The 27780-nt window shown below is 38.2% G+C and overlaps 1 protein-coding gene across 4 annotated transcripts; it reads left to right on the top strand.

The window, feature by feature from the left end:
• On the top strand, window positions 1-27780 carry STK17B (serine/threonine kinase 17b). 4 transcript variants are annotated; one of them, XM_036318561.1, is made up of 8 exons: window positions 1-138; window positions 9498-9662; window positions 15811-16023; window positions 19140-19284; window positions 20379-20505; window positions 22031-22079; window positions 23187-23366; window positions 24773-27780. In XM_036318561.1, the coding sequence occupies exons 2-8, from the start codon at window positions 9541-9543 to the stop codon at window positions 25053-25055; spliced, it is 1119 nt and encodes a 372-aa protein (XP_036174454.1). In that variant the 5' UTR covers window positions 1-138; window positions 9498-9540; the 3' UTR covers window positions 25056-27780. The 4 variants fall into 4 exon arrangements, with proteins under 4 accessions (XP_036174454.1, XP_036174457.1, XP_036174455.1 ...); XM_036318562.1 differs by lacking the exon at window positions 1-138 and adding an exon at window positions 6763-8172; XM_036318564.1 differs by lacking the exon at window positions 23187-23366.

Below are 27780 nucleotides of genomic sequence, written 5' to 3'. Positions count from 1 at the left end.
ACACCAGCGGGTCCTGCGCGCGGGGCTGCCGGACTCTCACCGGCTGGAGCTGGGACCGTCCTACCGTGGCCGCCGGCGCGGGGCGGACGGGAGACCCTCGGAGGGGCCGCCCCGAGAGGACCCCCCGCGGCCCGAGAGGTCAGTGTCCCCGCCCCGCGCGTCCGCGTCCTGCTGGGGTTGGGGGTTTCCTGGGGGCGGCGACCCCTTCCCCAGAGCCAGCCCCCCTTCACCTCCGGGGCCGAGACCCCCAGGGGGGAGGAGTCCGAGGAGGGGCCCCGGCGCGTGGGCGGGCCGGTGGGCGGACCCGGAGCCCCCGACCCCCGGCCGGCGGAGGGGGGTCCAGGCAGCCGCTCCTCTGGGGACTCCTCTGCCCGGCCGGTCGCCGCGTCCGGAGGGCGTCCCGCTTCCCCGGCCCCCGGTGTCCTGCGTGGGGTAGGGGTCCTCCCGGCACCCACTCGGCGGGGGGCTGGGGCGCGCGTGTCGGTGCCTATGCGCGCGTCGGCCGGGCCCTCCCGGGTCGCGTCCCGTGGGGCCGCCCTCCCCCCGGCTGGTCCCGGCCCCGTCGCGCCGACGTGGCCCTTGGCGTCCCGCGAGCTCGCGGCTGCCGGGGGCTCGGGCAAGGTCACGTCGGGGCTGGTGGGCGCGCCCTGCGCGCACCCGCCCCCCGTCCGGGGAGGTGTGTGCGCCTCCGGGGGCGTGTGGGGTCGCTGCGCGTGGGCCACTTCTCGAGCCCGCGGGTGGAAGGGACGATTGCCCGGCCCGGGCGGTTTCCCGGGTCTGGTTTTCCTTCGGCGCGTGAACCGCCGAGGTGCCCGCGACCCAGGCGCAAACCGGGTGGGTGGCCGCGCGGCGCCTTCTGGCTTCAGCGCGGGGAGAAGTCCTTCATTGGGGTTCCCCCGGAGAGTGGCGTGGAGGCCAGCTGGAGGAGGCTGCACGGCGGCTGATAGCAGTTCCTGGGGGGCGGGGAGTGGGGTGGGGGGTGGAGTTGTGATGCGATGCAGTGGTTCGCAACCTTCTGGCCCTTTAAATACAGTTCCTCATGTTGTGACCCAACCATAAAGTTATTTTCGTTGCTACTTCATAACTGTCATGTTGCTACTGTGATGAATCGTCACGTAAATATCTGATATGCAGGATGGTCTTAGGCGACCCCTGTGAAAGGGTCTTTCGACCGCCAAAGGGGTCGCGACCCACAGGTTGAGAACCGCTGGATTAGAGGCATCCCGACTTGGAGTTGCATATTGAAAGTAAGAAGGAAAAAAAGAGCTTTAAAAGTTCCTCCGCGTGGTCAGATATCAGTGTGAGGCCTGTGTATCCCGTTCCTGGCCGAGCAGATGTTGACATCTGGGCACCGGTGATCGGCTGAGCCCGCGGGGAGGCCCGCCTGGTGTGGCCCCTTTAAACTCGCCAGACGGCGGGCGGGCGGACAGATGCCGGACGCTGACAGCCGGCGGGACAGACTGAGGATGAACCCACTTTCCCATAGACACCGCCTCTTATAGCTTCATCGCTAACTGCCCAGAAGTAGTTTTCATCAGCTTCTGAGATGCTTGTTTTGTGAATATTGAACCACACGGACCTGTGTGTTTTTGAAAAGGCAGGTCCATGGGAACAGCGCCCTAGTTTGAGACCCCCCCCCCTTCCCCTTCGCCCTCTTCTGAGCAGATGTTACATTTACAAAATTTTTTTTTCAATATTTTAATAATCGGAGTTCTTACCAGTAGCTGCTTTATTTTTGAGATGCATATATACATTTTAGATAATTTTTTCTAAACGATGGATTCAAGTGAAATACACTTACATGGCAGTATATTTGAATTTTAAACATAAAATTGGTGTCATAACTTGACGGCCTTTTTGTGTGCATGCAGAATGGTTGCCCTTTCTCTTGGGCTCATTGAATAGTGAGTTATTATTTGGTTAAGATAGAATCAGTTTTGAAGGAAAGTTGAGACTTGGCTAATTGATCACTGTCAGCACACTAATAACAAGTCTGAGGAAGATACAGGCATTTGTGGTGGTTTCCAATCAAACGATTTTATTTTAAGCTTGCACTAACAGTGTTTTACAAAACACTAAGTAAATGTATTTTAAAAGCTGTTTGATAATTATGAGAGCATTTCCTTATCAAAATTTTCCTGTTTTAATCTTTAGCCCAATTTAAAACCCAGGACTCAAGGAAACCCATTGCTAACACTTTCACTTAATCATAAAATTGTCATGAAATTGCACATATATTGTATTGTAGAGCATATTTCCTGTGTATAAAATGGGCAGCTAACAATAGTGCTTTTAGATTTCTGCTTTTAAAGGATTTTGATTGATTCTTAATTTCTTAAAGAATTATTTTGTATCCTAAGGGTATTGATTGTGTCAAAAACATTAACAGTCATTTATGTACTTCCTTTCCACTTGGGAAAACTTTAAATGTTTTAGTTTTCCACAGTATGGATAACAAAATTCAATGATGGAATTTTAAGTGGTATATATTCTATTGAAGACTATAATCAAAGCACATTTCAATTAACAAATTTACTTATAAATTTAAATTACGAACACATTTTTACTTAAATATGTTGTGATAAATGCAATTTTCAAGATATATTTTGTTAATTTATTTCTTTCATTTATTTACTCTTTTTTTTCCCCAAATACATTTATCCTTGAATTTTAACATCTATACTGGTCAGTTTCTTTTGATATTAATATACAACATATTTTGGTGCACCCCTGACTTTTTGCAACTTCTCCCCCAAATGAGGGCACAGTAATACTTTAATCATTTAAAAAAATTTATATTAATAGTGAGGTGGTAATTTCATCTTTAATCCTTAGATGATCATATTCCATCTTGCATTGGAATAGTTATGGAATAAATAGTACTTCAGGAATGCTATAAGTAAACAGTACTTTATTTTACAACAGAAACTTAATTTTTCATCTGATGAATGGGAAGCACTGTGTGTGTTGGCCCACTGTATTTCCGTTTTGCAACATCTTCCTATACTGTTCCACAATTACAGGGTTTGATTTTCTGAAAGTTGAAGAGATGGCACCAGGCCTTATGTGTTGGCATAGGATCCGGCCTGGGGACCTTACTGGGGACTTCAGCCCTTGGGTAGTATATATACTAGACTGCTTGGACTAGAGTCAGCTAACTGGCTTGCTTGTGACTCTCAAATGATTAAATTCTTGAATTATTCTGTATACTCAATCTTAAACAAAACAAAATATGCTAGTAGAACACATAAGGGATACAGTCTCTTCCTTGAAATTAGAAATCATCCTTATTCTTATGTCTACTGCATTACATTTACTTCTAATCAACGACTAATTATAAATGGAGCCCTCTGCCACAGTAGCAGAAAGTTCCTCGTTTATTTTGATGGATGCTAGATAAACACATCTCCAGTTTCTCTGATCCCTAGGGAAAACTTTGTAGCTGTAAATGCCTATGTAAAAAGGAATTGTTTCCTTATAATCTTGTGCCTCACTTTGCTTTCCATTGCCTTTCAAATTTATTTCAGGAAAATCTAGATTGATCGGTTCTTAACAGGGCAGTGTCTGAATTAATTTCCTGATTGAGGCAGCTCTTAAAATGTTATCTTAGCTGAAGTAGGTATTTACATGAAACCAGGTGGCCACCTAGTCTGGAAAGGCAGGAAAATACAAAATCAATGGTCTGTTGGTGTTACATTACAATATCTGATGAAATGATTTTATCCATATTTCCATATTTTGTGGCCATCCTGTTTAGAATTGAAATTCTCTAGTAGCAGTTGAAAATATTTTATTTAGCCAAATACCAAATTAAGCAGAGACTAGCTGCATTTAGAGCTCCAATACTATAATTTCAAGATAGATCTCAAGTTCTGCACAACCCTTGATGATTTGAGATATACCTAAAAATGCTTCTTGCTTTATTTCATAATTCTTATAATGCAGTTCATCAAACATTTTGAAAATTCCTATCAGGTGCCAGACACCTTGCTGGGGGTTTAGTATAAAAGTAAATGGTTATTGCTCTTTAGACACTAAACATAATTGAAATCTAACATGTTAGATATTGAGGTAAAGAGACATGTCAAGGGTCCTGTTGGAAGCATAAAGGAGAGGCACTTAACACAACTTTTTTGGTTTTTAACAATGTCAGCTTCCGTGAGTAGGGGCGGCGGGGGGGTGGGGGGGGATCACATTCTATGTTGAGATGTGAAGGATGCATCAGAAACGTTAGCCATTTAAGGAAAGGTAAAAAGGCTGTTTCAGGCAGGAAAGTATAACAGAGATGTGGAGGCAAAATATGAGACATGAGTGGCAGGAAGTGAAGCCGGGGTGCACCTGCCTCAGCCTGTGTGTGTCATGTGTCAGGACTTAATAGCTCGTAGGTACTAGGAAGCTAATGGAGAGATCAAAGCAGACCCCTTAGTTCTCTAGGTGTTTTCGTTTATTGTAGATATATTCTATTTTTGTGAAATATTTTTGCTTGATAAGTTTGGAGTGAATATTATGATGAATATTTAAAAATTAGAGCTATTTAGGAATTGTCTTACTTTTGATCACATCACATTTGCTTTCTCCCTTGAAAGCGAGTGAAGGCCAGATCAAGTCTAACATTTCCTCTGTTCCTTCCTTCACTGATCCATATCTGAATGCGTATTGTAATTACTATAATGGGCGATAATGAAAAAAAATTGTGGAAATAGGTTTGAGAAATGCAGAGAAAACACTGAGGCCTTAAAAAACCGGAGTGGTAATGGCTCTTGAACTTCTAGCCAAGTAAACCCTTAATGTGTAAAGAGTTATGTTTTGCTGTTGCAAATGTGTTTCTGCACTTAGAGTCCGGTCATATATATTTATTTACACCCATCTTTTTTACCCAAAGGTATTTATTAAATTTTTATTGATTGTTAAAGTAGAATCTGCTTAGTATAGATAACTTAAACACCAGAAAGTATAAATACTGCCGTAATCCCACCACCCAAAGATAACCACTGTTAACATTTTGCATTGTTCTCAGTCTTCTGCTATTTGCTTTTTTATTTTCCCACAAAATTATCATATTGTTTATAAAGTTTTATGTCTTCCTTTTTTCACTTTATAATTTGAGTTTAAAAGATTCTTTAAAAGCACAATTTTTGAGTATATAATATCCTATTATTTAGGTGTATTTAACCATTTCCTATTGTTTGACTTTGGGGTTCATTCATTCCACAAATTTCTTTTTTTTCCCACAATTATAAAGCTTCATCGAACATAAATTTTTGACTACCTGTAAGATCCATATTGACATTTTTTAAACTTGAGAGCAGAGAATACTTATTTGTCAATATATCTTAATTCAACCAGATTTCTTATGAATAGATTACTTTGTAGTTGATATATTACAGCATGAAATAGACATCTTAGATTCTAGAATTTAGATGAGGTGCACATTCCTGTATTCTATCTCTATGGTTGAATGTGGTATGTTCTGGTCCTCATGTTTCCCAAGTCCTGATTGTGGGGAATGTAGCCAGTTTGTATCCATGATACAGGTACATGTTTTCTTTCTGTGTGTGTGCGTGTATATCTATATATATATGTAGATATATAGATATATCAGTACACTGAAGTGAATTAGTTATGCAAATAATAATAAAACCTTGAGAGTATTTTCTTAGGAAGTTTTCAATATTCAGTATTTTTGGAAGTGTCAATGAACTACTGATGGGGTGGTCATAATAATCTGGCCACTCAGTGTATATGTGTGTGTGTGTGTGTGTGTACGGCATAAATGTGATCATTAAGTATGCATATTCATAGACTTTTTAAAATTATTTTTTAATTTTAAACTAAAGTTTACATTCAATATTATTTTGTATTAGTTTCAGGTGTATAGCATAGTGGTTAGACAGTCATACTTTACAGAGTACTTCCCCAATATTTCTAGTGCCCACCTGGTACCATACATAGTTATTACAGTATTATTTATTGTTATTCTCTATGCTGTACTTTACTTCCTCATGACTGTTTTGTAACTACCAATTAGTACTTTTTCATCTCTTCACTTTTCTCACCCAGTTCCCCAACCCCCTTCCTCTCTGTCAATCATCAGTCTGTTCTCTATATCTTTGAGTCTTAGTTTTATTTCTTTTGTTCTTTAGATTTCACATAGACTTTTTTAAAAAAAATACATTTTTATTAATTTCAGAGAGGAAGGGAGAGGGAGAGAGAGAGATAGAGACATCAATGATGAGAGAGAAGCACTGATCGACTGCCTCCTACATGTCCCCAGCTGGGGATCAAAGCACGCAACCCGGGCATGTGCCCTTGAACCTGGCACCCTTCAGTCTGCAGGCCAACGCTCTAGCCACTGAGCCAAACTGGCTAGGGCCCACATAGACTTTCAAATTTAGAAATTTTTGTGTAAAAATACGAAGATGATCTAAAAGAAATAGATTGAGCATAGGAATTGATAATTATTGACTTTTTAAGAGAGGAATATGTACCTGTGAAACTCAGTGTCATCAGAGCTAAAAAAAAAAAATACACAAATAGGTCATTAAAACAGAATAAAAAAGACAGAATTATAATAATCAGGTTTAAGCTAACTTGGGTTGAGAGTTTTGTATATGGAAACGGTACTCAGCAATGGCAGAGACTGCATAGAGACTCCCTTTGGCTAGAATATTAACAATATATATGTATTGGACAGTCATGATACAGTCTCAGGATTAGCACTGTACTGGTGTCATTCTACGTGAGTTCATCGTATTTTAATTTTTAATCTTTAGAGCTCTGTAAGATAGGTCCTATTATCATCCACACTGTACTGGTGTCATTCTACGTGAGTTCATCGTATTTTAATGTTTAATCTTTAGAGCTCTCTGTAAGAGAGGTTCTGTTATCATCCACACTGTACTGGTGTCATTCTACGTGAGTTCATCGTATTTTAATGTTTAATCTTTAGAGCTCTGTAAGAGAGGTCCTATTATCATCCACACTGTACTGGTGTCATTCTACGTGAGTTCATCGTATTTTAATGTTTAATCTTTAGAGCTCTCTGTAAGAGAGGTTCTGTTATCATCCACACTGTACTGGTGTCATTCTACGTGAGTTCATCGTATTTTAATGTTTAATCTTTAGAGCTCTGTAAGAGAGGTTCTGTTATCATCCACACTTCAGAAGCAGCAGGACCGAAGCATTCCTCACGAATAATCAGAAATCCAAAGCAAATTACAAAGTTCCATCTCACCCTCATTACACTAGAATAGCCAAAATTAAAACTCCAAATAGGGCAAATGTTGGCAATGAAATGGTAAGCCCTCCCACCCAGTAGTAGTGGGAACGTAAACTAGGGATGCAAAGAAGAGAGACGGGCTTCAACTGGGTCTATGATGTCTCATTTATCAATTTAAACACAATACGGCAAAATAGTCATGTTGAAAGGCAAGTGTTGTGATATTTATTGGAAATATTCATTTCTTATTTTTAAAAGAAGCTGTATTAAAATAGTTTCCTAGGCTGCCATAATAAAGTCTGCAGGTTGAGCGATTTAAGCAACATAACTGTATTGTCTCACAATTCTGGAGAGAAGCAGCTTGAGATCAGTGTCGGGGTCCCTTTCTGCTGAGGCCTTTCTGTTAGGTTTTCCATGGCGTCTCCCTGTGTCTGCACAGGGCCTTCCCCCGGTGTATCTGTGTGTCTGTGTCCTAATCTCCTCTTTTCATTGGGACACCAGTCCTATTGGATGAGGGCCCACTCGAATGATCGATCTCATTTTAGCTTAGCCACCTCTTTAAAGGCCCTGTCTCCAAGTGCAGTCACTTTCTGAGGTACTGGGGGTTAGGAGCTCCACATTTGAATTTTGAGGGGAGCATAATTCAGCCCATAAGAGTAACAAAGTTAAATTATTTAGTTAGGAGCTCATAGCTGGTGTGATGGATAAATGGGATTCAGACTCAGATGTGGTTCAGTCCAAATGTTATTTCAGAATGCTACGCTGCTACCCTTAGACTACTAGAGGTGTACCCCCAAACCAGCTAGGGCTTTGTTTTCCCAAAGACCAAGAGAGTGAGAGGAAAAAATTGTCTGACTTAAGAATAAAACCGAGAAGACAGAAGCTGAAAATACTGACCTCAATCACACTGCTTATTTGCTAAGCTGATGTAGCTGGCATTTGGATCAGGGAAGGTAAAGAAACAGTTTGTGTCAAATAGGAAATAAGGAGGGGAAATTGTGGCAGAGAAACCACAAAAGCCTGGGGGGTATTACAGAGGGTGTTCGGAGAATAATACTGCGTCTCTTATTAGATAGGCTTAGCAGAAAGTGAGACGTAGCTTAAAATATATAGTCTGCTGTCGTATGAACTCCATTACTAGGAAATAGTAGCTGTGATGTTAAAACTGAATACATGTAAATATCACAAAGTTTGAGGTAAATATGAGCTTCAGATGTAGATGAGAACTCTGGTATGGTCAGCCACTCATCCAACAAAATTATAGAGCTCTTCATCCATGGCAGGCTTTGTGCTTGATGCTGCCAAAAAAAAAGATACTCTTAAGACCTATGAAAGTTTCTGAATTTAGTATTGAATTGTAGAGTCTGTGAAACAAATTCTGCTTCTTGTAGTCATTCAGATGTCAGTAATATAACTCACAAAGGGTGAATTCACCACAAAGTTAGTTTGGCCATGTGAAATTATATTTAAAAACAATAATCCTTACTTTGCTATGATAAATTATCTTGTTTTAGAAGATGGAACTTTAATTTCAAAATGAAATTGAGTGATTGTATTAAATTATAACTTTTTAAAAATAATTGTACAGGTTTTTTCTTAATATATATATTTCAGAGAAGAAGGGTGAGGGAGAGGGAGAGAGACAGAAACATCAGTGATGAGAGAGAATCATTGATCACCTGCCTCCTGCACACCCCCTTACTGGGGATTGAGCCCAAAACCCAGGCATGTGCCCTTGACCAGAATCAAACCCAGGATCCTTCAGTCCGCAGGCTGACACTCTATCCACTGAGCCAAACCAGCTAGGGCAGGGGTGGGCAAACTTTTTGACTCGAGGGCCACAATGGGTTCTTAAACTGGACTGGAGGGCCGGAACAAAAGCATGGATGGAGTGTTTGTGTGAACTAATATAAATTCAAAGTAAACATCATTACATAAAAGGGTACGGTCTTTTTTTTTTTTTTAGTTTTATTCATTTCCAACGGGCCGGAGTTTGCCCACGGCTGAGCTAGGGCTACAGGGTTTTTTTGTTTGTGTGTTTTTTTAACAGCAGTTTTATTCTGAATGAAGTCAGTAACATAGTTCAAGTACCATACCAGTTTATGTGTGTGAATCTTTTTCCTGGTGGGGAGAATGTGCTCTTTAAATCTTCTTTTTGGTTGTCTTATAGCTATATTTGGAGCTGATAATGTAATGCACATCCTGTCTGAGATATCTTTTTTTTGTCCCTGAGCTACGTTGAAGTTATATCCTGTCTCTTCTCTTTTTTAAAAAATAGGTAAAAAGAAGTGACTGAAAAGCATATCTGGACGCCAGCTAACATGTCGAGGAGAAGATTTGATTGCCGAAGCATTTCGGGCTTGCTAACGACAACTCCCCAAACTCCAATGAAAATGGAAAACTTTAATAATTTTTACACACTGACATCTAAAGAGCTAGGAAGGTAAGGAAATTGTATGATCTGTATGCTGTTTAAATTCACATTTTGGATTTGTGTGTCTTTAGTTATATGAAACTCAGTCGTTATTTAACAGTGATTAGAAAGAAAAGTCATCGTCTGTTACTATTCAGGCCCAGTCTTAACTGACGGGAGGGTGAGCTGTTAGGATGTCTGCTGTCCCCTTTGGGTTTCTGAGGTGGACCTGGGAAGAGGCAGCTTAGCCTAGTGACCTCAGGTAAATGACTGTCCCTCTTGAAGATGTAGTTTCATCTGAGAAATGGGGTGAAGATAATTGTATAAATCTTACATGGTGGTCGTGAGGATTACATTAGTTAATATTTATAAAACACTTAGTAGAGTGCTTTATAAGTTTTTGTCAAATAAAAAAATCCTGGATATTGTGTTTGGGCTTAAAAAAATAATGTTTAGATTCTCCCCTTCTTTCCTAAATTAAACAAAAAAATTAACTCATATTTGATATTAGAATTCTGTATAAAGAAGGAATGTATGTCCTATCAGTAAAACCTGTACTTACACTAATACTAATCTGTTTTGACTTAACCAAGGTGTAAATTCCTTAATGACCTGAGATTAAAAGACCATTTAGTGCTATCATTTTAATACTTATCAAAGTTATAAAAGATAAACCAAGGTATTTAAGTTATATATTTAGCATCTGTTGAGCTTTAAAGACAGTTATCAGAGGATTAGAAAATGGTGATCGGCCTCTGTCTTCAGTTTGATTTTAGTTCTGGAGGCAGTGTTTTGGCTTCTGTTGAAATGCTTTACTAAGTCTGTATTTGCATTGATAAATTTACAGTAAAATAGTATAATTGGTTTTTACCTTAATTTCAATGTGAAAACAAAAACGGACCGAATCATGGAAAGTAATTATGTTGCTAAGCTGAATGTAGTAGTTGCACCCAACATCTTGATAGATGCAGTCTTTATTTTGCAAAATGAGGATGATACCTGCCTCACCAGACTAAGAACTAAATGTTTCCTATTTCACATTTCTGGCATATTTATTATGTGTTAAAAACATATGAGTACTTTAGTGGTGTATTAAAAGATACAGTTTTTAAAACCTTTCAGAATGTTTTAAAAAATCGTTTTGCTCTAAATCTTTAATGATTTCTCTGCATTGTCACAGGAAAGCATACGTTTCCTTCTAGTTACTTTTATTTCACATGGCGTAGTCACGGAACCTTGGCATGGGAAGGACTTTGGTGGTCAGTGATCTCCTAATACAATTTTTTATGCAGTGCAGCAGTCTTTTCTATGATTTTCTTGGCAAGCTGTTTACCCAGCCTCAATTTGACTGCTTCAGTGATGGGGAACTCACGGCCTGAGAACGCCTGTTCCTTTCTGTGAGCACTTCCTAGGCACACTAAGTTCTGCTTTCTCTCTGTTCGCATCTGCAGGAGGCACGGTTCTCCTTTTGTAGCTGCTTATAATGTCCCTGTGAAAATCCTTCCGAGATTTGACTCTGGCTAAGCATTGCCGGTTTCCTTAAACGCTCATCTTATGACCTCATCTCCAGTAGCCTTCTTCTGAACCACTTTGTTTTTTTCATTGCTAGTCTGAGAATAAGGAGACTTGGGATGGATAGGATTGTCAGTGTCTTACCATCTACAGTAGAAAACAACTTTATTTGAGGAGGCCTAAGATTCCATTGGGAGTTTTCTTTCTTTTTTTTTTTTTGGCAGCTATGGCAGATATGTGTCCTATGGCATCTGTTTGTATATTTTGTAAAAACAGATTAAACTGGAAGTCAGTTGACCTATTTTTACTCTGAACCTAAAGTTGTGTGATCTATTTAGTTGTGTGATTTCCTTTTCTTGAAGATGAGAGGGTGGATTAGATGTCTCCAATTTTCCTTCTGCTGCAAAAATGTTTGGAAACTGCTTTGAGCAGGTAACTGACTATGCCTTGAACAGTACATACAATAAAGGGCATTCTTTTCTGCTTTTCTAAGTCACTATTTTAATGAGTAAATGTACAAACATTTATTAACTTGGCAAAATAGGGCATTTGGGAGCTAGAAAATCTATAAAATTTCTTTGAGGAAAAGTTAAACTTTGTAGAGAACGGTATTAATACTTCTCAATTGTTTTACAAATAAGATGCCAACATAAAAAGCATAAATTGAATCAGATATACTCTAACATTTCAGAGCAAAGACTCTCGGTAGAATCTGATGAAACACATTCAGATTTCTAATATCTTTATGAAAGAGACCTAGCATTTTTTAAAATTGTTATGGTAAATATTGATATATCTAGTAAACCTTGATAAATTGGAAATCACATTTCCTCTGCCAAGAACTTGCCTTAATTCTTTTGTTGTTGTTGTTGTTGTTAATCCTCACTCGAGGATATTTTTTCCATTGATTGTGAACATTTTTTTAAAAAGACTGGAGGGGAGCGGGGCTAAGGGGAGAGAGAGATAGAGATAGATAGATATATCAATGTGAGAGAGACACCTAGATTGGTTGCCTTCTTCAGGTACCTCTACGAGGCCTGAGGGTGAAACCTGCAACCTAGGTATGTGCCCTTGACTGGAAATTGAACCGTGATCCTTCAGGGAGCAGGCCAATGCTCTAGCAACTGAGAAACACAGGCCAGGACTAAGTTCTTTTAAAATCATTACCAATTTTAATTACGAATATAATCCTAATTAATAGAAATTAGCATTATAATCTTATTTATCCTGAGGCGTGTACATTTTGAAATATCTAAATGCATAATTCTGGCATGTAGTGAACTACAAAGTTACCTTTCTAAATCAATTGCTTTTTATTAATCTTAAGATGTTAGTGTTTTAGAATTTATTTTCTTCAACAAACTAAAATAACATGCAAATGTTAGTAGTTCAATTTTGACTCTTCTCAAAGCTTTGTGTTGTTCCTGTTTTTTAACATGTTGGTTAAATTTTTTTCTACCCTCCCCCCAACTGAGGCAAGTTTCATAGGCCTCTGTGGTCAGAGGGTGAGGCTGATGCCGAAATAAACGTCAGCTTCCTTTGTGGTTGCCCTCCCCCTTCTCTCACATTTTATTGTCTATTCTAGAATGCACAGAGTAACTACTAGACCTTTTCACTGCTGGAAAATCTTTTCAGATTTGCCTTTTTAGGGTATGAATTAATTATATATACTTAGTATGGGTTTTAAATTTTCTTAGTTTTTGTTATAGTTGATGTAGGAACATTATGTATTGAAGTTTATTTTGATAATTCTAAACCACAATTAGCATTTTAGAATAGAAATCAAATACTTGTTTTTTTCCTAAGTCATTTGATAATTATGATAAAAATACTTAACCTTATTTAATGATATGTAAATAAGGTAGTTGAATATATAAGTAACATTTTATTGGAATCACAAATAAGTTTTAAAAATATAAATGCTTTAAATACAGGATTCAAAATAGCACAATATATGGTATTATAGTAGTGGCTTAACTTTTGCTTTATTCAACAGATATTTTAGTTTCTGTTATGTGTTAGTTAGCTAATGGAGATTTTATAATTACTATAGTAACTAGGACACATAGAGTCTCTGTCTTCACTGGGCTTTTACTTAGTGGTGAACATTGGCAAATAAATAATTATCAATATTTGGTTACCTTTGCTCTAGACCAGTGGTCAGCAAACTCATTAGTCAACAGAGCCAAATATCAATAGTACAACGATTGAAATTTCTTTTGAGAGCCAAATTTTTTAAACTTAAACTATATAGGTAGGTACATTGTTATTAACTTAATTAGGGTCCTCCTAAGGCTTAGGAAGAGTCACACTCAAGGGGCCAAAGAGCCGCATGTGGCTCGCGAGCCGCAGTTTGCTGACCATGGCTTCTAGACTAATGAGAACTAAACTTGCTTAAGAAAGCATATTTAGAATACCTGAAACAATTCGATAAAAAGCATTTAGTTTTGCTCTTTGTTTCTGAGAAAACCCTGGCTTATTGACACATTCATAAAATTATAGTTGAACTGAATTGTTACAATTAGCGCTATAAAATATGTGTACAATTTTCTTGGCCTACTATTTCTGATTCCTAAGTTTTACAGAGTGGGTTTCTTCAAAAACTTAAAATTTCCTTTCTGTTTTAGATAAATTTTGTTTCTAAATCTAAGAAAGAATTGGCAGAAGTGCGTGAGTTGCACTTATTAAAAAACAGCTGTCTTAAAAGGAGGAATTGTTTTGTGGTGGTTAGAGCAGAAAGCCAGGGATTCACATTCCACAGTGTAACTCTTGGCACTCCAGTCCCATATATGACCTTTCATGAGTCATTTAATCTTAGTCCGACTCAGTTTATTTGGTATAAAATACCAGTGGTTTGAAAGAAAGCTAAGGAAATGTTAACTTTTTTGTGTGTTCATTGAAATGCATCAATTTGTATTTCTTTGCATACAGTAAGAAAATATCTTGTAGTTAAAATTAAGCATCCTCAAATAATAAATGAAAAGTTCTTTCAAAGAATCAGGTTTGTCCATGCAGATTTATTGAGTTGATTTATATCTTGATAAATGTAGAGGAGGCAAATTATACCTTGGTTACTTTTTTGGCATTAGTAGCTATAGTTTTTCAGTGTGATTTCCAGTGTATTTCATTGGCATCAATTTGGAGGAAATTTGGGAAATAAAGAATAGGAATCTTTGTCATCCTGGTCCTTGAGAACAGTAAGTAAAATAGAATCAAACAATAGATTTTGGCCCCACCCCAAACCCAAATACCAAATGAATTAAAAAACTTTCCTTGCGAAGCACCTGGTATGCCATGTTAGAAGTATATGGAAGGGACATTGGGGCAAGAGGAGTGGTGGGACAGAGGTTGCTCTCTGCAGATCCTTTATTTATACTTGATTTGTTGGTATCTAGAGAGTAATTTGAACCTTAGGATAGAGTTCCTTAATTTTGGATTTGTTGTCCTCAGGCTTAGAAGTTGTATGAATGGGCTTGGAACTCTGAAACTGTATGTAAAACGTACTACTTAAGGGCACATGTACATTTTTCTGGATAGGCAGTTTGTAGCTTTTATTAGTCTCCTCAAGTAGTATTACTCAAAATAACATCAGGTCTTTGGGAAACTAGATTTTGAGCAACTACAGGCCGAGAATATACAATTTGCCTCTGTCTTTAAATTTTGGCTGAGATGCTGAGCATTTATTGGAGACAGCTAAACACATACTTACTCCTAAAATGACATACATGATGGTAATGGGTGTATTTGTACATAGCTGTTGATAACCATTAATTTCTTAGTAGAAGGTGAACTGTGTTTAGTCCTTTCCAAAGGACATATATACATACCTTTGACATCTGTTACAGGCTTCATAGACTACTGAGCAATACTAAGAGATTTACTGGTAATACAACTGACAAATTGTGATAGGAAGCTTCAAAGCTTGTTAAAAGTGGTGTTGAAAGGCAAAGTGATTACACTAATAAAATTAAGTGTCAGGTATGAATTTTTGGGTTCGTCTTAATTTTTTGTATTTGAAGGAAAGCCTTTTTGATAAAGTTATTAAGGGCATGGTCTTTGGAAATAGATCAAGATACATAGCCTCTCTGGAGCCTGCAAAACAAGAGTAGCGTTTACTGTAGGATTGTGTGATATTAAACAGTAATTTTTTAAAATATATATTTTTATTGCTTTCAGAGAGGATGGGAGAGGGAGAGAGAGAGAGAAACATTAATGATGAGTGAGAATCATTGATTGGCTGCCTCCTGCACACCCCCTACTAAGGATCGAGCCCACAACCCAGGCATGTGCCCCTGACCGGGAATTGAACCTGGGACCCTTCAGTCCGCAGGCTGACGCTCTATCCACTGAACCAAACCGGCTAGGGCTAAGCAGTAATTTATGTGGAGAGTATGGCATGGAGTTGGTGTACAATGATCATGTATATATTAATAGGGAAGAACGAATGTAGTTCCGTCATCCTATTGCGACATTTGCCCTTCTTGTTTTTATGTGGTAATACTGTACATTTTATAAATGTACATGCAGCAGTTTAAGAGAAAAATGATAAATTTCATGGCATGATTTTTTGAAAAGGTTGATTCTGAGTTGGAGGTATAGCAGTATTTGTGTTGTACTAATACTGTTCTTTATGGAAAAGTTAGAATTGCTTGTCATTTCTTCCCAGGGGGAAATTTGCTGTGGTTAGACAGTGCATATCAAAATCAACTGGCCAAGAATATGCCGCAAAATTCCTAAAGAAGCGCAGAAGAGGACAGGATTGCCGCGCGGAGATCCTGCACGAGATTGCCGTGCTTGAGTTGGCAAGGTCCTGTCCCCATGTGATCAATCTCCATGAAGTCTATGAAAACACAAGTGAAATCATTTTGGTATTGGAATAGTAAGTATACACTCTAGTACATTTATAGTACCTCCTTCATTGGTGGGATAGGGTGACATGAAATGTCAAGTCAAGAATGATAAAGGTATGACAAGATCTTGTGAGCATTCCTGTTGATGAGATGTGACAGGAACGTAGGTACTCTATATCCATCTACTTTGACCAGGCTAAGAGTACAGCCCCGCAGACACTAAAACTAAGTAGCAGAAGAGCCTGGGATACTACCAATATGATTTCATTGTTCATGCATTTTTGTGAGTACTACATGGGTCAGATTCTTCAGCTGACCTTTAAAGAGTTATCTACTTACATGGCATCTGCATGTTTGACTATGTGAAAAGTAGCTGACATTTTTCCAAAACAGTGATGGAATTCTAGGTTTGGAGGATGAATATACAAAGGAGCATCGTCAGCTTTCATAAAATCCTCTTTTTTCAATCATCTAAATCAGTGGTCGCCAACCTTTCGGACCTCACGGACCACCAGTTGGCGACCGCTGATCTAAATGGCAACATTAAAATGCTTCAAAAGTTTTGACATATTAGGACTTAAACTTCAAATCTACAAAGAAGTTGAAAGAATAACACTACTTTTCAGCTTGATTCACCGATTGTTGACATCTTGCCATTTTAACTGAACCATTTAAAATTGGTGGGTGTCTTGATAGTTTCCTTTACATGCCAAAGTATTTATACAGTTTCTGCGAACTTCTGTAATCTGCTTCTTAAGTTATGTTTTTTTTCTTTCCTCTTAACTCTGGCTCACTTTCTATTTCTGTAGCTCCACCTGTGTATCTCTTTTGTGGGGAAAATGGTAGTCCTACAACAGACATTGGTCAGCTTGCCAAACTGAAAGGAAGAGACAATCTGATAGGCTGACAGTCACAGTATTTGTTTGACCTTGTTACTGAAATAAGCAAACAAAAAACTGGTAGGATAGTTTCTGTGGTTACAAAAGTAATAGCCTATTGTGTTAAATTTAGAAGATATAGAAAATGGATATCATATGTAAACTATGTTTACTTTTATGGCATATTCCTATATTTAAAAATCATTCTTATTTTCCAGTCTATGCACATTTGCCTTTAGAAACAAATTGTGATCTATTGGGCATACTCTATTGTAACCTTTTTGTTCGCTTAAGAATATATTACATATACTTCTATGTGTATGATGCAGTGTTTCTAAAACTGAATTTTAATTTAGTGAAGACTTTTGAAAATTGCCTTCATAATCATCAAGAAGCCCCACATCCAGAAATGCTGGATGTTGGTTAGATGTGGAACTGGTATTTGTTGCTCATTATAATAATAGCGAATATTTATTTAGTATTTATCATGTGTCAGACACTTTGATGATCTGTGTTGATCCTTATAACATCTGTTGTATTCGGTACTTTACATGGCTTATCTAACTTCATGCAGCAACCCACTGGAGTCGGGGCGATGCTTTTCAGTGTGTGGCATTATGTTACAGTAGGAGAAACAGGCGCATGCACTTACCATCACATTCGAGTTATATGCAGTGTCTTTACAGGAGTGCACAGGGTGGAGTTCACTGCTAGACATTTTAAAGCAAACTAAATGTCTCCTACTCGGATTGTCTTTACCATGATAAAGTTAAGACAGATATCAAAGTTACTTTTTCATCAATATGCTGAGAGATGCAGAGGGTTGGGAGCTGAGGTATGAGGTACACGTGATCAGAGCTTCACATGTGCTCCCTACCAGCTGCCCCACGGGGTTCTTTGGACTCTCAAACAAAATGCAAAGCAGCGTGGCTCTGCGGCCTCTGCCCGCGGGCACCTGGTTGCTGGCACACTAGGTGTGGACGGCTCGACTGTGAGTTACATCAGCAGTGTGAAGGGTCAGTCCCCTGACTCAGTGTGAGACTCAAATTTGTGACAACCATTGATTTTTTTTCTTACGGCTCCTAATACGTTACGACTTGCTCTCCTTCTTGGCAGTCACTGAGATTTCTGAATTTCAGTTTCAGCTGCTCTGAAGCATGACTGCCTATTCCATCATCCATCCATCCATCCATCCATCCATCCATCCATCCATCCATCCATGCATTCATTCATTCAAAAACACTTCTACCTGTCAGACACTGTTCTCAATGCTATGGATATAGCAGTGAGCCAAAGAAATAAAAATAGTGGTTCCTAGAGTGATTGAGTTCCTGTTTTATTACATAGAATGTGCTTTACTTGAGATATTCCCAAACATACCTTTTAAATTTGATGACTAACCATCTAGATTTTTTTTGCATGATGTTCTGACTGAGACCTTTTTATCTTATTATTTAGAGTTAGTCCTCAAAAAATAAAATCTGTTTTGTTGTGATAGCTCTAGTTTACGGATGGGAAGCTCAAATAAGTGACTGGCCCTAAATTATATTGCTTTAAATAGCAGATTTAGGATTTTAATTGTTGGATACCAGACGTAGGGATTTTTCACTATGCCTTTGTCAACATTCTTTGGCTGTTCAATTCTTTAAAAATAAATACATACATACATACATACATACATACATACATATAAATAAAAGACCTGGGTTCTGGCCCCAAATATTCTTTGTGAAGCTGCCAAACAGGATGTTGGTGAAGAATATTGATTCTCACCCATTTTATACAGATTGAGATTCTGGTTCCTCCATTTACTATGTGACCATGTACAAGTTGCTCTACCCTCGTTGAACTTGGTTCTTCATCTGTAAATGAAAGTAATAGCCACCTACCTCACAAGGTTGTCATGAAGATCAAAATAGGTGATATTTGTAGTTAAATAAAAATGAGTAAAATGGAGGGGCAGCAGAACTGAGCTGCTAGTGTCAGCTATTCTTTTTATTGCAGTTAAGGCAGTTATTATTGAATTATAATGCAATTTAATTTTATTTGTTAAATATTCAAATATTAGCATCCATAATTTGAAATATTCTTGGCATCTACTTTATTCCTTAAAGATCCCTCCCACGCCCTTCTTCTACTCTAAATGTGTATTTGGAGACTAAAATGTAGATGGCTGTGTGTCTTTTACTTAACAGGGATACAGTATTTAAAAGCGTCATATTAGGTCAATGATTTTTCAAGTTTCTATTATCTGAATTTTATGTCAGTGCTGCAGGTGGAGAAATTTTCAACTTGTGTTTACCTGAGCTGGCGGAAATGGTCTCTGAAAGTGACATTATCAGACTCATCAAACAAATACTTGAAGGAGTTTATTATCTGCATCAGAATAACATTGTGCACCTTGATTTAAAGGTAACGTAAGATGCAGTTGTAAGCACCGCTACACTCGTTCCTTCTTTGCTCTGGGTTTGCACAGTGGCAGGAAGCAGCAGTCAGATCTGCGGTCCAGGCGGCACTGGTGTGCTCTCTGTTTCCCTTGTGCGGCACTGACTTAAGCTTGTGTTGGCCGAGAGGAGAGGCCTGCATGTGTGAGCAGCTCACAGTGGTCACTTGGCTCTTAAACCATCAGTTCTTCATGTTCTCAGCCTTAAAGCACCCCACCCACCTTACTCTTACGTCCTGGATCTTCTGTTTATAAACCGCCTCCCTCTAAAATACTCAGTTCTGACCCATCCCTGAAGGTAACTTCCTCCTTGTCCTCATTCCTTTGCTTCCTCACGCTCATCTTTCTCTTGAGGTTTTCAGTCTTTTGCTCCTCTGCCCTCTCTCCCCCCAGATCATCCAGGCCCCTTTCCCAAGCCCTGTCACCACTTCAGCCTCTCATGGTACTATTCTTTCTCCTTATCCTTCCGCCCCAGCTACTGAAGGACCTTAACATTGGAATCCATCTGCATCTTATTTTTTGATATTGTACTCTTCCCTTTCTGTATAATTTCCCTTTCGTAGACTTTCCCATGCAGCTTACTGTCTAACCTACAGTCAGACCCAGGACCGTCACACTGTACTGAACCGTTTTCTGTTTCTGGAAATGGACGTACTTCATTCCCACAAGCCTTCGCTCATGCGATTCCCCAGGGCACCTCTCTAACTGGCATGTCCTGTGTGTCCGTTAGGATTCAGCTTAAGCATCTTCTCTGCTGCAGAGTCTTCTTGGGCTTTATTATGGGCAGAATTAAGTAGTCGTTATTACTGAGTATTCCCTAGCTCATAACCAGTTAATCAATCTATGTATCCATCTTTTTCCCCAAACCAAGAATCCTCTGAGTGAATTTTTTACTTTATTTATCATTGAATCTATAGCTCCTTCTAAATAGTTTAGCAAATGTTTCATGTATGACTCATATGAAATATATAAGTAGTACGTTCCACTTAATTTACCTCTGATCAGAGACTAGTAGTGTTTTATTGCTGTATATTACTGATCATATTTTGTTGTGCTTTATTAGCCACAGAATATATTATTGAGCAGCATATACCCTCTTGGGGACATAAAAATTGTAGATTTTGGAATGTCTCGGAAACTAGGAAATGCATGTGAACTTCGGGAAATCATGGGGACACCTGAATACTTAGGTAAGAATTTTCTCTTATTTTCTACACCATTTTGAAATTTATTAACTAAATGACGCCTCTACGTTATATATTTTAGAGCATCTAATTTCAGGATATATTTGGTTCAGGTGTTTTGGTTATGACACAGTTGAATGAACTGTAATGAGTATAAGATTATTGAGACATTCATAACAATTCACAGCATATTAGGCATATAAGTTCAAAAGTTTAATGTGTGGGTGAAAAGAAAGTTAGGGAGCAGGAAATAGAGGAAAACAGATCAAGTGGGCCGTCCCTGCCCTTGAGGCCGGGCTGTTGGGTGGACATCACTTCTCCTTCTGTCCTGTCTCAGCTCTAATGCTGTTGACAATACAGATATCTTCAGTTCGCAGGAATTGGCTGTTTGTTGGTGCTGCTTTAAAATGTGAGATTTTGCCTCAGTTTATAAAAGGATTTTAAAGAAGTGTGACAAAAAAATTTATGACTAGATAATCTAATAACATTGTACTAGATCAACTGATTAGACTATGAAGGTTTTTAAGGCATATGAGGCAGCATGTAAATGTGAAGTTTTAAATTTATAGAAGTAATCTGTCTATACGCTTTCGTTTCTCCGTGTATTGCTGTCCCTATGCAGGCATTGAACTAAGCAGAGCAGGTGCTGCTCACAGCAGGCAGCTGACGTTCCCTAAGTGAGAAACGCAGCACATGACTAACTGAGTAGAGGCCATAGTGCCCTAGAACGAGTTATTGTAATTCTAGATAACACAGCTCCAGACGTATACGAAGAGGTTGTAGGAGCTGCAGTGACAGATGACACTATGTAGGTCTCCAAGGCTCCATTACCAACACTGCTAGGCTTTAGAAACAATTTTTCTTGGAGAAGTTAGGAAATCATACAGTGAAACCAGGCAGTTATTATTCAAGCATAAATCTGAGTTTTTACTCCACTAATTTGAAATTTATGGTAATGTTTAGAAAGTATAGATAATTTATTTCACATTTTAAAAAGCACTTTGGCAGGGAAAGAGACAGTGGGAAATTAATTGCACAGGAAATTAGGGATATGCAATCTACTTGTAAATCTAGAGCACATCCAGGAAGCACAATTTGCTCCTCGTGTCATTGTACGATGCATGTGATGCTATTACCCTGAAAAGGAAAACTTAAATTAGTCTAATGAAATAACCCAAACTAATTCCCAAGAGTAGTAAAATAAGATTTTAAGAAGATTCTAACTTCTAACTCTTTACTTCTTCATAATTATTTTTTTCTGGGATTAATCTAAGTGATTAAAAAATATATATGTAGCTACCAGTTACACCAAAGAACATTATTGGAGCTTTTGAATCATGTGGTTACCTAATTTGCTTAACATTAGATATGTTTAAATGTCCAGTCACAGGATAATTAATGTGATGTTAAATTTCGATTGATCTTATATTAGTAGTTCTTAAAAATTAAATCCAGTTTAACTTGATGTGAAGTAATTGTCATGATTTTAAATTTGTCAGTATTGAATTTTGAATTATATTTTCCCTTTCAGCTCCAGAAATCCTGAATTATGATCCTATTACCACAGCTACAGATATGTGGTAAGATTTTGTTAGTTACCTAAATGCCTTTATTAAAAGTTGGGTAGTGTCTATTCTAGGGTTCTTTGATTCTAAATGTAAATAATAAGGCTTTTTTGAAAAGGTTTTACTCAAGTGTCATTATTATGCCACAGGAAATGTTTACCCGTTCTTTTTAAGTAGCACTTCGGCTCTGAACCAGAGCTTCAGAAACAAACAGGAGGAAGACGAGATGTAGTAAAGGGACATGCTCCATGCTCTGTCATAAAGGTGAAATGCTGTTTACTGAGCGTGAGGAAGCAGCAGACAGGCAGGCACCTGATCTAGGCCTAGAACTGAGCACCAGAGGGAGGTCAGGTCAATGCAGAAGGGTCGTGTTCTGGGGGCATATCATAAAAGATATGCTCTCCTGAACGAGGGTGCACCGAGCTCTGTGGCTAGCCCAGAGGACCGGGGAGCAGACCTGGAGTTGATTATGCGGCTGTAGTTGGGACCACTGTTGGCTCTGACTACAGGCCACGTGGAAGAGTTGAGGGGAGATTTGGGTTCACAGAGCTGTAATGGGTTTGCCGAGGAAAAAGGGTCCTGTGACTGAATGAGTGAGTGAAACATACTGTCCGTATTCTCTCTTTTTTGACTCCTGAGCACAAGACTTGTCATTAACTTATTTTAGGCTCTGAAAAGTTTTGTAGTAAAAAAAAATCTACCCGCCCAACTTCATGCTTTGCCAAACTTGCAGACTCTATTTGCACAAAAGCCCTGTTTATGTCTCACAGATCATTACTGTGTCATTGGACACCATTTGGAAAATGCTGCTCTTTGCATGGCTTTGTGTACTTGGTAACAAGTGTTTGTGTGAAGGACAGACTGGAGGTATAATGATATATATTTAATATATTTATAACTACATAACACGTGCACTTCCCCCATATTCTTTTTCTGTGAGGCAGACTTTGAGATTATTATTTTAGTTTTAATAATATAGGAACTTAGGAAAACAATTTAAGTCTGTAGTTTAACTGTAAAGTTGAGAACAGGAATATATATGTTGAGTATCAATTTTATTTTATATAAATGTTTTAATATTAACACATTTAAAATTCCTCTTCTCCCTTTTTTGTTTTTCAGGAATATTGGTATCATAGCCTATATGTTAGTAACTCATACATCCCCATTTGTGGGAGAAGATAATCAAGAAACATACCTCAATATATCTCAAGTTAATGTAGATTATTCAGAGGAAACTTTCTCATCAGTTTCACAACTGGCCACAGACTTTATCCAGAGTCTTTTAGTAAAAAATCCAGAGTAAGTAAGAACATTAATCTGTTTACTATTATGAAATAAATAATTTATGTTTATTAAGAAACATACATTCTAAAACTATAACACTATTAAAAGTGAGCTCTTGGGTAAAATGGGGAAAGAGGTGGTATGAGAGATCGTTAAATAACAAATTCATAATTTCAAACATGGAAAATATAAAATACAGAACAGGAAATTTTGGAGTGAAGGGAAGATATGTGTTCTTTTTCTCTCAACCTGCCATTAATTCCTGAAATTCCCTAAAATAATTAGAAATAGAAGGTTTATAATACACACAGCTGGTTGATTTGTAGTTAAATGATCACAGTTATGTAGCAAGTGCAAATGCCAGATGGTCAGATCTTTAAGGATCATCGGGTGCCCTTTGACTGCCTACCAAAGAAGGGACTTGAAACTGTGGCTTAGGACTCTGACCTCACTCATTGGCAACTTCAAGGCAGGAAAAGAAAAAGCCGACCTCCCTTTTGTCTGCCAGCGTCAGCAGTGTTTACGTGGAAAGGGCCTGGCTGGCCTTAATGCAGAGGCCGTGGCCTAGTGCCCTGGTGTTACTACTTGTCAGGACGTTTATCTCTGATCATTATTTACTCTCAGGAGGACTCAGTCTCCTATCTGTTTAAGAAAAAAACCTCGTAGGTTTGTTAATTATTTTATTGGCCCAAACAGGCTCTCACTGGCTGTATTTTGGACGTGACAGTTGAAATAGTACCACTATATTTGTTTCTGGTTATAGGCAGTTTTTATTTGCTTCAATATTCTTTTACCTAGGTTCTAAAATTTCTATAATGAGCACATTAATTTTTTTATAGTTAGAAAAAAATGAACATGAAGGCAAAGAAAGGAAACGGGTTTTAAGGGTAATGCGGTTGTGTGAAGGTTGAAGCTCTGGGCTAGGTAGGTGTTTTTCTTACTTTTGAAATATTGTGATATTTGACTACGTTACTTTTGTAATAGAAAACAAAGTTTAAAAACTCAAAATGCTAGGTAAGCATCATTGAAGAGTAGCTTTTGTTTTTAAGACTTAGTAGTGACTGCTTTTAATAACAAAATAATATTAGATATTATAAATCACTTAAATATATTTTCCTTCAAAGGGTCTATAAATCCAAGAGACTTTATAATTTCACTAATTTTCATTTGTGAGGATAACATCCATTCTCAAGCTTTTTAACTAGTTTCATCTCTAAGCTCCATGATAAATTGAATTTTTGGCACATGTCAGAATGAAAGAGATTGCTAGGTTCTCCGGGGTTCCTATTCTTACTCCTTTCTGTGCTGTGGGGATGTGTTATTTTCATATTTATAACACGTAACTTGATGATACACTGAACTGCAGACATTTCCAAACTGCTATTTAATTCTCAATTTTTCCTTGGTGTTTTCTCTCAAAGGAAAAGACCAACAGCAGAGATCTGCCTCACTCATTCTTGGCTACAGCAATGGGATTTTGGAAACTTGTTCCTCCCCGAAGAAATGTCCAGTCCCCCTCAAGGTCAGGATCACACGACAAGGTCCTCTGAAGACAAGACTCTGAAATCCTCCTGTAATGGCACCTGTGAGGATCGAGAAGACAAAGAGAACATCCCAGAGGATAGCAGTGTGGTTTCCAAAAGATTCCGCTTTGATGACTCATTGCCCAGCCCCCATGAACTTGTTTCAGATGTGCTCTGTTAGCACTCTTCTTCTGACTCCTGTGGACTGAACTTGGCATTTGAAATCCGCTCCAGTGTGTGACTGTGGTCTGTAGCTTTATATGGGCTTGTTTATATTGTAAATGCACTTTTGCATAGGAGGATTTAGGAAATTGTTTAAAATGTCATTAGTTACTAGCATAATTTCATTTCCTATCCTGAGATACCACTATGCAGAGAAGAAAAGACGTAAATATATAACCAAAAATAAAAGTGTGCATTGGAATAATTTAAGTTCATATGGATTTATCAAAATGTTTTATATATCAGGGGAAAAAAGTGATTTGAGTTATATTATGGTTGATGTAAACTGAAAATAATGAAGAGATATTTTATATTTGAAGATGTTTTGATGGCTATTTTGAAATTACATAAGCTTCTCATTGTATGTAGTGTGCTCTATGAGAGGGGTCCTTTACCCAGAGCAAAGGGGGATTACACACTCAGAGCGGGGATGTTATGTACAAGTTAGAGCAGAGGAAAGGGTAGCATGGCATTTTAACTCTCAGTCTTCTTCAGATGTAATTGGATCTGACAAATGGAAAATACGGTTTACAAGGGTAGAGGATTCCATCTTCCAGAATTTCTAGAGTAGAAGATACTTCGGGAAAACTGAGTGCGCTCTAATTTTAGTCGGCCAAACACCTTTATTAATTGAGCTAGGAGAAAATGCTGGCAGACTTAGGTGCCTTAGAGAATTCTAGATGTCTTCTAAGTCTTGAGATACGAGCCAGGCATTCAGAGTTCTAAAAGTGAGCATTCAAAAAGTCACAGCACCAGTAGGACTATGAACACAGTGCCAGAGTCACAAGGTAGATGTGGTCATAAAACACATGCCATTAGGCTCTCCTGAAGTTCCCGTGTCAATTCCTCGTGGTGGTGCAGCTCCCGGAAGGCCCCTGCAGAGGGGCCCTCGCGGTCTTCTGGTGGGACCAGTGCCAGCAAGTCCCTGGGACAGCAGGACCTGTGCTCAGGGCTGGGACTATGTGCGGTCCCAGCGGGGCACGTTCACTCCTGGGGTGATCTTCGATGACTTTGCACCTGGTGACTAGTCAAAAGTCTATTATACTGTCACGTTAAGGTCATTGTAATCTTTATATCCCCAGCATTTCCTGAAGGAAAGTTGTTTCTATTTGTGTGTGTATATATGTACAGGTATATGTATATATGTATATAGAGAGAAAATATAGTCTTTAGACAACTTTGTCTAGGCATTCTTCACTCTGATATGCTCAACTCAGGTGCCAAAGGAGCTCTTGTCTTATGACATATGAATATACATATAAATTCTTTAAGGAGCAGTTTGTTGGGTCAATAAACTAGTCATTGTGGAAGCTAAACTGGGTTCTTGTATATGTAAAACTGATGAGTTTTTTTCTGAATTGTTAATTGTCCATTTATTTGCCTTCAGTATTAAGGTAATACAGGTAAAGCTTAGTAAGCCATTGGAAAAAGAGAAAGTGATTACTTTTACAAAAGACGATATTATATATTTAATTTCTAGAGAAATTGTGCCATACTAAAAAAAAAATCTAAAAATGTTAGAATTTTGAATTATAAGCTAGTTCTTAAAATATATTTTATACTAGCTTTCTTTAACTCTTAGGAATATTAAAATACTTTATATACTTCCTCTTAGTTAATAGAATACACAGAGTTGTAAATTTTCAGACCTTTTTTCCTAACAATTTCTATTATTAAAAAAAAAAAAAAATGTGGTTGCACATAAACAGTATTCAATTTTTTTCATAAGGGTGAATTTAAATATTTTTACTAATTGAAATGTAAAAATAAAGTAAAGCAATCTTTAGAGAGAAGTTATTAACAAATGACTCAATTCTCATTTTTTCTTCTCCCAAGATTGAAAGTATATGAAAAGCAGATGATGTATCTGACTGAAGCAGGAATCTAGAGTCCCTGTGAGGTGAACAGATGCCTGAAAACACATCTGAAGAGTAGTGTGAAACTGTGATGAATTTATAGAACTTAATTTTCCTCTTGGATCAGATCCCTGAAGAGGTGGGATTAAAAAGTAGTAGAATAGATGACAGTTATAATTGCCATTTAACTTTTTTCCCCCACACAAAGTTAACCTAACTCTGAGGACGGAAAGTTGTCATGGCCCTTTAAAGAAGCCCAGCAGGGCCTATTCGTAGATTGTGATGAGAGAAGGTGCCTGTGCCAGAGGCTAAATGAACACTTAGCTTCCTTCATCAAGGAAGTCTTGGTGTAGCAGCTGGTTAGTGCTAGAACTGGTTTTCATCTAGCACGAGCTCGGTCTTTTTGGATTGGTTGCAGACAGTTCATGGGCCATACTTTGAATAGCCTGCTCTAAGCAACAGTAATAAATGTTGGTATTTTATAACTGTTTACATTTCCTCTGTTTTGAATTTTCAGTTTGATATCTGACTTGGGAACATCCTTATTCAATGTTGTGTAAACAATTATTCTTTAATTTCAAATTGTATTAAAATTAAGTTATTCAACTTCCAGTTTGGGAAATTACCAGTTTATACTTTTATGAAAGTTTAAAAAACTTTAATTGTAAATTTCACACCAATTACAACTGCCCTCCAACTTAGCTTTCATTAAATATTCATGTTGCTTGAGGCATATTGAATGACATTGTTATGAAACCTTCAGTAACAAAACTTGTTACATCAGCTTAATGATCCTTTTGGTTAAAAATTATAAGGCACTTTTGTTTA

Source organism: Myotis myotis, unplaced genomic scaffold (genome assembly GCF_014108235.1).
Source record: "Myotis myotis isolate mMyoMyo1 unplaced genomic scaffold, mMyoMyo1.p scaffold_m19_p_8, whole genome shotgun sequence".
NCBI lineage: Eukaryota > Metazoa > Chordata > Mammalia > Chiroptera > Vespertilionidae > Myotis > Myotis myotis.
This window is presented reverse-complemented; position numbering and strand designations above follow the sequence as displayed.

Excerpts from the sequence above, each read along its gene's own strand:
- STK17B (XM_036318561.1), top strand. The coding sequence starts at position 9,541 with ATGTCGAGGAGAAGATTTGATTGCCGAAGCATTTCGGGCTTGCTAACG. Across the intron at positions 19,285-20,378 it reads TTGTGCACCTTGATTTAAAG|CCACAGAATATATTATTGAG; the intron begins GTAACGTAAGAT and ends GTGCTTTATTAG. Across the intron at positions 22,080-23,186 it reads ACCACAGCTACAGATATGTG|GAATATTGGTATCATAGCCT; the intron begins GTAAGATTTTGT and ends TTTGTTTTTCAG.